General features: G+C 44.4%; 1 protein-coding gene across 1 annotated transcript; it reads right to left on the bottom strand.

Annotated features, from left to right (window-relative positions):
• Positions 1-6,112: 6,112 nt before the first annotated feature.
• LOC4340351 (UDP-glycosyltransferase 73B4) lies at positions 6,113-7,955 on the bottom strand. Its single transcript, XM_015786654.3, has one exon. It carries the CDS (start codon positions 7,784-7,786, stop codon positions 6,239-6,241), a length of 1,548 nt encoding a protein of 515 aa, XP_015642140.1. The 5' UTR covers positions 7,787-7,955; the 3' UTR covers positions 6,113-6,238.
• Positions 7,956-12,294: the final 4,339 nt, after the last annotated feature.

Here is a 12,294-nt window from a genome sequence, read left to right on the forward strand (position 1 = left end):
CATTGTAGCATGGATGGAATGAAATTGGATCTCCCTATTAAAGAATGGTGGCTGAATGCCTCTACCTCTGTACCTTCCCTGAAACTTTATTTCAGAAGATAGAGGTTCAGACTTCAGAGTTACAATTCTAATAATAGGTTTGCTAAAAAAGCTTAAGCTGACAAGAAAATGTGGATGATATAAAGTAGAACTTTCATGAACTTTTGTAGTAGCTTGCGTTGTGACAAGTCACAATCGATATATTTTGCCCTTTTCAATCTAAGAACCTTCTTGTAATATCTGTGCATAGAATATATTTAATTTGAAAGGAAAGTAAAACATAGAATTGCAGAATGGTAGTTTGTATTGTGCATTTGTGCCACCTAGGTCACTAAGCTAAGCTGGCGAGTCAAATTTTTTAGAGAGCAGAGGACCACATACAGCTACAGTAAAGCGAACTTTTGAATTCTTTTCGCTTGTTTTAACCCAAGTTCACGGTGTGTTCATGCTGGATGCATCATTAGTTCACAAATCCGGGTGAGCTAAAGCTGAATGCGACCGGTCAATCGGCACAAAAGCATGTTTGGAATTGACCATGTTAGGAGAACAGGAGCAAAGCTAGCATGCATGCATCATCTTGAGTAGATGACAAGGTTCGGACACAACAAGCAAAGCATGAGTAGTTCAGTATTAGCAGGTCTGAAGACCATGGAGAATTGGAGATAGAAGAGGTCAAGAAAAGGAGAAACAGGTCTGGGCCATCTTCAGAAAAAAATAATCAAATATAAGTACCAGTTTACATTACACAATATAGAAGCTTGAGAGATGATCAGTGAAGTAGCTTAAAAGATTGGAGATTTAAGACTGCTAGTTGCACATGAGTAGTTGAGGAACTGTCAGCAATTACCATGACAGGTTGGAGATTTTAAGTTTGAAATGCTATCCAATAAACAAGTGTGGTCACTCCTGCGCATCGTTTTTTTTTTAATATAGTTTGATATTAAAGTACTGAAACATAGTTTTAGTTTTTTTTTTGTTAGACAAGTTGCAAGTGATGAACGTGAGTTTTCTGGTTTTCTTCCACAATTCCTGCAATTAAATTGATTCATGTATAAATCCAGCAAAGTTAATGCATAATATCTACTCCACGAAGACCCTAAAAATTTCTACCATTCTGACAGACTCGACAGAGGTTCTCTATTGAGGTAATATTGCAAATAAATGCTTGCATAAAGAACAGAACTGATGCAAATAAAAAGGTTCTGCATATTATCTTTTTCTATCGAAAAATGTGCTCCATTGTCTTGCCCTTCACTGGATTTCTGTACAACAATTTTAAATTTTCTTTTGAAAAAGAATTCATGGATTGAAGTGTGGGCTACTAGATTTACCAGTGGTTAATCACTGACAATGTTTTTCTGCCTTGCCATGGCAAGATTGAAAGAACAAAATTTATAACTAAGTTATTTTCGGTTTGTTACCCTTTACTTACAAAATCAAATAGGCTATTCAGATAAGCATATCTGGTGTGCTTGTAAACTCCTGCATCCTCCGAAATCAAAATAAACCAAAAGAATCCCTGATCAAAGTGATCATCAACTCAATGTGCCATAGCCCATAACTACTACTCCTCCGTTTCAGGTTATAAGATGTTTTGACTTTGATCAAAGTCAAACCGCTTCAAGTTTGACAAGTTTTTAGAAAAAATAGTAATATTTTTGACCTAAAATAAATTTATTAAAAATATACTTAATTATCAATTTAATAAAACTAATTTAGTAATATAAATATCACTATATTTCTCTATAAACTTAAAACAGTTTAACTCTGACCAAAGCCAAAATATCTTATAAACGGAGAGAGAGTACTGGTACTGTTCATCATCAGTTGAGCCTGCAAGCTGCAACAACCCCCTTGTCCCATGCTGCCGTCCCCAATCTGAACCTCATATTCTCATCCCATCTGTGCGATCGATCGATGCACGCGCTACATCACTATCATCCTTCGACCAAATCCCCAAAGCGTCACTAATCCTTTTTTTTTTTGTCGGCGTGGATGGAGTCACTCGCTTACTCACCCCTGCACTTTGACAACTGACAACATCACCAGGAAAGAGAAGATTATGGCCCCATTTGATTTGTACGAAAAATATTGAAAAATTAGATGATTTTAATTCTATAAGAAAAATAGTACCTATTAAGGTCTTTGAAACAAATGATTGAATTATTTCCTTTCAAATCCCTATGGAATAGATAATACTATGAAGAGATTTTAAAGAAAAGTTAGCAAGAGCTTCAATATGTTGAGTCTATTTTTCTCATCTGATTCCTAAGTTTTTCTTTTAGCTTATTCAAATAACCATTTATGTATTTTGCAATCGTTTATTTTGCAGTTACATTCATGTAAAAATATTACGTTTTTCCTGTTCTTCCTATTTCTTTTTTTCAATCTTTTGCTTCAAATGAGCCATAAGGGTCCCGTTTGGACGATAAGATTATAGATTATTCTAACTTTGTGATAACAATTGTTTTTCCATTACACGAGAGACGCACGTGCACACACACCACTACATAGGTAACACCATACTCATACACCCACGAATGTGTTATGCACATGTTTAAAGGAACAGAAATCAACGTCACATACTTGGACTCTGTGGCCTTCACTTATTGGGAGGCAATTATATAGTAATAAAATATTAGTATTCCGCGGGAGAAGAGAAAGGTCCCCATTGTTTGGCTTATTTCCTAATAAGCCAAAACGGCTTATTAGGAAATAAAAATGAAATTGTGGGTAAAACTTTTGTAAATGTGTTTTTTTTGACTTAAAAGCCAATTTGAAAAAAAAAACTACGTTGAAAATATGTCAAAATCAATCTTAAAATTAAGCTTGAAAATTTAAAATTTAGCTTTTTCTTTGGTTTATTAGGCCATCCGATGAGGCTGAAAAAATAATCCAAGACGGCTTGGCGATGAACAGCTGCAACCAGTAGCAGCAGGCAGGATGTTCCTTCGTACTTCCAGTGTAGACCAGCCTTGTTTTATCTGGGCCTCTTCGGCCTGGGATAAGCCCAGGTTCTGCTCCTGCAGGCAGGAAAGCCGGATGTTCCATACTTCCATTCTCGAATAATTGACACGGTTAATTATGATCATGTCATTTTAACCGCATTCTTTTAAAATAATTATATTAAGTAATGAATAGAAGTTATATTTATGATTATACAACGCTCAATAATATAACATGTTTAAAGTATTTATTAGAAATGAAAATTAGTTAATGCTAAAACTAAAATAATATCGATATCAATTATTGAAGAACAGGGACGAAATCATCCAGACAACACTAATTTACACTACACACCACCTTTGGGAAGAAATCAGGCCAGAGGAAGGTGTGCTCTGCTTTGGGATCCTTTGGAACAACTTACACTTGACACCACCTTCCCTTCCCTTCGTTCTGAAGCCCTTAGAGAAACTGAGGCAACGGCGAAAGATCTTAGGGCTCCTTTGGAACAAAGATTCTTAGAGGAATTCAATTCTATAAAAATACCTTCTTATGTGGTCCTTTGTATCAAAATCCTTGAAAGTTCCTTTGGATTAACTAAAGGCTTCATCTTTTTTGCTTATGTTTATTCTTATCAACCAAAATTTAAATTTTCAAGCTTAAACTTGGAGTTTATTTTGGGGTCTTTTCATCATAGTTTATTTTTTAGCTTTTTTTTAGAACACGTGTATAAAAAATTTATTTATAAATTAGTTTTCGTTTGCAAATATAGGTATTTTAACTGATGTGGCTTTAAAAACATAGGTATTTGAACCAAAGGTCCAGTCTCTTAGAAAAAGAATCATATATATCAATCGGTTCATGTGTTTTTCCTACGCTCCACCTAACTAATGATTCCCATAACTTTCTTATTTTTTTTAATCTATAGGGACTTCTTTAAAACATGGGAATATGAAAAACACATGATTCAAATGTCATCGCACCTTGAATCCAATGGAATGAAAAATACATAAACCCGTTAGGATGAAGCATAGGAAAACACATAGGATTTAGAGATGTAGACAGAAAGGAAAATTTCTAAGAATTTGGAGTTAATGCTAGGAATCCTTCAAAATTATCATGAAACATGTCATTTCATAGAAATTTCAAAGGAGTTCTACAGACTCAATGCTTTGTTAAAATTAGTCTCATAAAAACTTTTTCTATATGATTCAAATCTTTTTAAGTTTCTCTACTTTTCTTTTGTTGTAAAGGAGCCCAAAGATTTAAGGTGATAAGACACTTTAATTCTGTATTTTTTTTTCCTATCCAACATTATAAGAAGGGAAAATTACAAAATTCACCTCATAAGTCACTTGAATTTTGACATTCCACCTCATAAGTCATTTTGCTGCAAATACACACCTTCTATTTAGTTTATTGTAAAAATCACCCGAATGCACACGTGCGTAACCGAATCAATTCGTTATCGCTGATGTACAGTTACCACAGGCTAAGCTAGTCAAATCAATCGTGTCCAAGTGCTTGCATTAGACTTAGGGGGTGTTTAGATCCAGGGGTGTAAAGTTTTGGCGTGTCACATCGGGTATTATATAGGGTGTCGTATGAAGTGTTCGGGCACTAATAAAAAACCTCATCCACGCATGGCACGGGTCGCGTACTCGCGTGGCCCTCCTCGCTGCCGTCCATTAGCCGCCGGACCTTGCTGGCCACCTCCATGTAGGGGTGGTAATGGGCCCAACATTTTGGCGTAGAAATTATGAGGGTTGGGTAAAAAAAGGTTTGGCTGAAATTTAGTAGTTTTTTGTGCTAAAAAAATTTAAGGGTTAAGATGGATTGTGAAAGAACCCACGGGTCTTGACCCATTACCACCCCTACCTCCACGCGTCCGACAACAACAGCGGCGTTCGGCCCCCGGAGGAGGCGGTCCACGCGAACGCCAGCGCAGAGGATGTCCGCCACATGCTTCGCGTTCGCCGCCTGCTCCGCCATCACCGGCCACGTCAGCATCGGACGAACGGCGGCGAGGCTCTCCAGCACGGAGTTCCAGCCGGCGTGGGTGACGAACGCGCGCTGTGGCACCCAGCCACGGACGATCTTCCCGTCGCCGCCACTGGACCGGCCGATGGCCCAGAGGCAGGCGTGGCCGGAGTCCACTACCCCGTGCCGGCCGTGCGCGAGCGTGCCGAACGACAATTCTGTACTTTTTTTTATTGAGTGATTTCTATAGTTTTCTTGTTCTTTTCGAATAATAGTATTTTGACACGATAATTCTGTACTTTTTTTTTATTGAGGTCCTGTTTGGTTCCCACGCAAAAACTTTTCACCCTGTCATATTGAATGTTTGGACACATGCATGGAGTATTAAATATAGAAGAAAACAAATTACATAGATTGCATGTAAATTGCGAGACGAATCTTTTAAACCTAATTACGCCATGATTTGACAATGTGTTGCTACAATAAACATTTACTAATAATAGATTAATTAGACTTAATAAATTCGTCTCGCAGTTTACAGGCGAAATATATAATTTGTTTTATTATTAGACTATGTTTAATACTTCAAATATATGTACGTATATCCGATGTAACGCACCAAAATTTTTTTATCCCAGTACAACTAAGGGCTCGCGAAAAGAAAATTTTTGGCGTCACATCGGACGTTTGACCAGATGTCGGAACGGGTTTTCGGATACGAATGAAAAAACTAATTTCATAACTTGCTTGGAAACTGCGAGATAATCTTTTGAGCCTAATTAATTCATCATTAGCACATGTGGGTTACTGTAGCACTTATAGCTAATCATAGACTAATTAGGCTCAAAAGATTCGTCTCGCGATTTTCCCCCTAACTGTGCAATTATTTTTTTAATTTATCTATATTTAATACTCCATGCATATATCAAAAATTCGATGTGATGTTTTTAGAAACTAAATGGAGCCTAATAAACAGTGCCTGGCGTGCAGCGATCCGGTGCAGGCGTGCAGCAGCAGCACTGCCAGTGCCAGATGCTGAGATGGGGGAAGTATAAAGTACAATCTCCCCATTCAGCCCAATCATGCAATCTTCATCTTCCATCGTTGGATTGAGAAATAGACGTCTAAAATTCGTCCACGTCACCATGAGTTAAAAATTAACTCGCAGATTCACCGTGAGTTAAAATTTAATGAGAGTTAATTTTTATTCAAACTTAAAATGACATGACGTCGATCACTCACAGTTACCACTGTGTCGACGTGTTCTACAGTTCGCTCAACACTTGCCACTGCCGCCATTCGCCGAGCTCGCCGCCGCCGTGCCGTCGCCGGCGACGACGTAGCTTGACCGCAGCTCGTCGACCAGCCGCCGCAGCGCCTCCCGCGACGCGCCGCCTTCTCCCACCGCCGCGCGCGCCGCCTCCCGGACCTCCTCGGCCCTGGCGCGGATCGCGCGGCCCTCCTCGCCGCCGTCCATCAGCCGCCCGACCTTGCCGGCCACCTCCGCGCGCCCGACGACGACGCCGCCACCGCGGACCGCGCGGACGCCGGCCCCGATGATGTCCGCCACGAGCTTCGCGTTCGCCGCCTGCTCCGCCATCACCGGCCACGCCAGCATCGGCAGGCCGGCGGCGAGGCTCTCCAGCACGGAGTTCCAGCCGGCGTGGGTGACGAACGCGCCCACCGCCGGGTGGGACAGCACGCGGCGCTGTGGCACCCAGCCGCGGACGATCTTCCCGTCGCCGCCGGCGTCCACCGGCGGCGACCACTCGCCGCCGGACCGGCCGATGGCCCAGAGGAAGGCGTGGCCGGAGTCCACTAGCCCGTGCGCGAGCTCGTCGAGCTGCGCGTCGGGGAGGTGCGCCTGCGTGCCGAACGACACGTACACCACCGACCCTGGCCTCGCCGCCCGCTCGTCGAGCCAAGCGACGCAGCCTTCCGGGTCGTCGTCGTCGTCGTCGTCTTCCTCCTGCTTCGTCTCCGGCGACTCGCCAGCGGCGAGGAACAGTGGGCCGACGAGCCACGCGCGGGATCCGGGGTGGTAGAACGACTCGAGGATGGCCGCGTAGTCGCCGTCGAGCGCGGCGAAGCTATTGACGAGGACGCCCCAGCTCCGGTGGTCCCAGTCGCGGACCTCGTCGTGGAGGAACTGCGTCACCGGGTCGTCGGGGTTGCCCCCCTGGATCACGGCGTCCGGGACCTCGTCGGCGGTGATCCTCACGTCGTCCGGGAAGCCGGGCACGTGGAACTCCGCGCCGCCCTCGACGCCGACGTGTGGTCGCCTCGAGGCGAGGGTGAAGCAGAGCGCCAGGGAGAAGGGCGACATGCCGTTGAACGTGAGGCGGCGGACGCCGGCGTCGTCCGCGACTCGCTGCGTGAACCCGAGGAAGAAGTCAGAGACGAGCACGAGCGGCGGCGGCGACGGGAGGGACGCGAGGAACTCGGCGAAGGGCTCCCGGAGCAGCGCCGTGGCGCGGAGGAACGCCGGGAAGAGGGACTGCGACGGGAGCGCGTCGGTGGACTCGACGCCGGGCGGGATCTGCGGGTGCGCCGGGAACGGGATGGCGACGACGCGCACCGACGGCGACGGCGGCAGGCGGCGGCGCGCGAAGGCGAGGTTGGCCGGGGTGGTGACGAGCGTGACGCGGAGGTGGTCGCCGTGGTGCACCGCGAGCGCCGCGGCGAAGTGGAGGAGCGGGATCATGTGGCCTTTGGACATGAGCGGGAAGACGACGACGTGGTCGCGGCCGGCCAGGGTGGCGCCGTCGTTGCCGCCGACGCCCTCTGCGGCAGGGCGTGTGGCGGCGGCGGCGGAGGCGGGCATGGTGTTCGACGAAGCGTTGGACAATGGGTAGTTTGGTGAGCTACAATAATTGGCAACAAAGTGCAGTAACGAAGGCTTTATATTGTGTAACTTGTGTTTGCATGCTTATGGTTCTATACTTCTCTATAATTTTATATATTATGCGGTGTTTGAAAAGGAGGGATTAAACTCACAAAAATTTTAGTCTCTATGGGAGGGGCAAAAGCTGTCTAGTCTCTACTTTCCAAACACCATCTTAGATGATGCCCTATATGGCAATATTTCATATGAATTTTTGTTAATATTATACTATAAACGATGGATAGAAATATTTTGAAATAATGTGAAAATGACATGGTAGATGAGGATTTGATATGCTTGCATATTAGTAAGCTTTAAAATATACCCACTTTATCCCATTGCATAATAATTTCTAGAGTTTAGATTTTGGTTGTTCTAATGGTAGATACGCACAAATGAATATGCATAGTGATAGTGTTGACAAACTTTAAGTTGCTCAACTGTAATGAATATCTCCGTCAAGTAAACTGTGACAACACCTAATAAGTCAATTTAGTATATTAAAAAGACAATATTGATGAGGTCACTGAAATCGTGAGAGCATAACTCTATCTCTCGATTTCTCGATTAAATTAATCGTGATATCTATAAATATTAATTAAATATGTGAATACGCTTTAAATAGTATCTTAAAAAAATCCAAGGATTTATTGCTGGTCCAAGCATGCATTAATTAAGAAAGGTACACTCATATGCCTGCGATGCCGACTTATTGGCTATAAAGTTTTTTTTCAGCCTTCTCTTAACCCACACATATAATAGTTAGCTATTTATAATTAATACATGACCCACTTGTCTTTCTCACAATTTTTTGGTTATTGTGTCCAAGTCGGCTGTAAGTTTACAGCCCGCTTCTACTCTCTCTCTTCTCTTCTCTCCTCCACCTCAGCATTTAGCCGACTTACAGCCTCTTATTATACTTGCTCTTAGTCGTTATTACTACCTCTGTCCCCAAATATTATAATTCTAGATTATTTAGCATATACTCACTTCATCCACAAAAGTTGCACATATTATTTTTGTCACAAAAACCAAGAAAAAATTAAATCATCTTCGATGTTACAAAATCAAGGAGTGAATGCAAGCATGCAACCAGTGAGTATTTAGATGACTCCTTAAGTTTTAATCAAACATTTAATTTATCTCATCATTTAAGTCTTGAATGTATAAAGACTACAAATAAGAACAACTTATTTGAAAAAAAACTTAAATATGAAATATGTCAAACTTTTGTGGATGGAGGGAGTATTAAGGTTTCAAAAGAAAAACTATGGTGCCCTTCGTCAAATGGTGCATAGGTAAAAGTTGGGGAGTGGTTGAGGGTAGAATATAGAGAAATTTGGATGAGAAATCATTGATGAGACCATTAGTACTTTACTATGACAACTGTTTTGGGGCAAATTTGAATACTAAAAATACAATTATTATGAGATGGACGTAGTACTCTATATAAGTACAACTACAAACGAACATGAAGGTTGAACTCCGAGTTCCAAATTAACTTGATACTACCTTCTACACCCTTTGTTCCATAGAAAATAAATCATAGCTATAAATCTGGATATGTGTGTCAGGTTCATAGCTATAGTTGAACTTTTTCTCAGAGGGAGGGAGTATGCTGAGTACAACTATAAATCTTCAACTCATTTGATGTGTTGTAGTAGATAATCTGCAGTGGACAACATACTACTCACTATATCTCAAAACATAAGAAACTAGTACTGGATGTGAAATTTCATAGTATTAAGATTCGAAGTACTACAATGTACAATGTGTCACATTTATTACTAGATTCTTATAATTTGGGATGGAGATAGTACCTCCGTCATTTTGGGACGAATGGAGTAGTTATTAAGATCGGACCGAATCAGTGGTCCAATCGGAAAAAAGACAAAACCAAAGCCTCAGCCGATTCGGTCTAGCTAAAAGATCGGCCATGCAATCAGATCGGAGAAAAACCGGTTGAACCCACGTTGACGATTTAGTTAGAGACACGTACATATTTGAGCCGTGTTGAATCGGTGGTCGAACTGGTTGGAGTACCATACTCATTGTAAACCGAGGGCTCACCGGTTCGACTTCTGGTCCAGTGCTAATAACTATGATAGAGAGAATTGCTTAAGGCAGCTAGTTGTATTACTAAAATGTCCCATTTTTAGGATCATTCTTAATTATTAACTTCTCAGCGAGTAGGTTATTAGCTTGTATTTTAAGAGCACGTTTTTCATGGTACGTACTTCCAATATAATTTTTCTTTAAAAATTAAATAAATTCAATTTTAAATTTATAATAAATAATATTTAATTAATTACTCGTTAATGATCACCTCGTTTTATGTGTACCAGCTGATTAGCTCAGCCTTGCCTCTGTGTCCGAACTCCGAACGGGGCCTCATCGTCATAGTTGACCACTAATTTCAAATACGAAACGAGGAAATCCAACAAATGTGAGATTTACTCCTGTCCGGCAGCATGTACCGGCCAGTAGTACCGGGAGATACAAGATCAAATCTGACTGTCCATCTTGAAGGGATACGATTGGAAATAGAAAGAGCAAGAGGAGCGGAACGATTCCGGAGTCGCGCCGCCGCTTTCCTCCTTGCGCTCTTTCTTTTTTCCCTCCCTGAATCGCTTCTTTCTCATCTGTTCCTCCCTCCGAGCACAGAAACGGAGCAGTTGCCCCGCCGGCCGATTTGATCCCCATCCATCTGCCGTCGGCGGCCACGGTACTGGAGAAAACCTCACGGCGCGCTCGCCCCGCATGCAGTGTCAGGAGCACAAGCAGATGGTGGTTCTTTGCCTTCATGCATGCTTAAGCTCTAGCAAACCAGATGATGACATTGTATCAATTGATTCAGGCAGGAAAGAAGGCGCTCCACTCGCTGGTACCGTGACTTCCTCAAGGATATATGGATGCTCCTCGGCAATGGGTTTGGGGCAGAGCTCGGGAATTCGGTCACTGGGGAGTTCGTTGTTGCTGAGTGGATGTGGAGCCACAGTCGCGACGGGAACGGGATGAAGGTGCTCCGTAGCAGTGACGGGAAGAGGAGACGCCGCTGCGATGGGCCGCCGCGACGACGGGAAGCGGAACCACCGCCGCTGCGATGGGCAGGGGAGCCGCCGCTGTGATGGGCCGCCACCGCGACGGGAAGCGGAGCAGCCGCCGCTGCAATGGGCAGGGGAGACGCCGCCACGACGAGAGCCGGAGCAGCAGCCGCCGCTACGACGGGCAGGGGAGATGCCGCTGCAATGAGCCGCCGCCGGGACGGGAAGCGGAGCTGCCGCCGCCGCCGCCGCCCACTGGATACGGATCCCGCCGCCGCCGCCCACCGGATGCAGACCCCACCGCTACCACTGACCGGAATCGGATGCATCCCTACACGAAAAGACAAAATTACCCATCCACCCCTCTATCTATTCCGGTACCACCTCATTGGCAAATTTGTACCTGAGGTACCGGATAATTTCCACCGTCCGATCGAGCTGAATAAATGGCTGAGATTTGGTACCTGGCTAGTACCGTGGTACCTGCTGGATAGGAGCAATGCTCAACAAATGTACCTTGTTCAACGTAGCTAAACCTGGCCAAATGGGCCGTGCCAAGCCGGGCCGGCCCGAGCACGGTAGTACTGTAGCCGGCCCAGGCCCGGCCCGGCACGCCAGCCTGTGGGCCATGCCGGCACGGCCCGTTATCCCGTGCCGTGTTTAGGCCGATGCCTCAGCCCGTGGGCTGGCACGGCACGGCACGTTTACTGTAGCGTACCGGCACGGCACGGCCCAGGCATGGCACGGCCCACCGGCCCATTTATTTTTCCTACGATTTTCTAATTTTTCCCATATATTTCTCATATTTTTTATTTTTTTCCACATTTTATCCTATTTGTACCATATATTTTATGATATATTTCCTAAATTTTCCTCACATTTATCCTATATTTATCATTTTTTTCCTTTATATTATGTTTTTTCTGCCTTTTTTCTTTTTTTTCCCCTCAAATTTCAATTTTTATGGGCCACATGTACTAGTGGGCCGGCTACCAGCCCACGTGCCACTACAGTAGCCGTGCCGGCCCGGCACGGCCCAGCACCTTCTTGGGCCGTGCTTGGGCCGTGGCCTTGGCACGTGGGCCGGCACGGCACGGCCCGCTATAGGAGCCGTGCCTAACGGGCCGTGCCCTAGTGGGCCGTGCCGTGTCGTGCTGGGCCGGGCCGCCCGTTTGGCCTGCTATAAACGTAGCAGTACACTAGTACAGTACTACAAACTTGACGAGGGAGAGGACCGAATATGCAGCAATCAGCATTGGTAAAAGCTTAAGCGCATGTGCGCCAATTGACATCCCCTGTGATACTGCAGACGACATGCGCAAGTATGAGCATTATCAACCTTCGAGACTTCTCTCCCACCAGTACACTAACTAAAAGTTATGTAATGTTCCCAACCTTTTGAAA

This window comes from Oryza sativa, chromosome 6, assembly GCF_034140825.1.
Source record: "Oryza sativa Japonica Group chromosome 6, ASM3414082v1".
NCBI classification, from domain to species: Eukaryota; Viridiplantae; Streptophyta; class Magnoliopsida; order Poales; family Poaceae; genus Oryza; species Oryza sativa.

Bases quoted from the DNA above. Each gene is read 5' to 3' on its own strand.
- LOC4340351 (XM_015786654.3), bottom strand. From the start codon at position 7,786: ATGCCCGCCTCCGCCGCCGCCGCCACACGCCCTGCCGCAGAGGGCGTC.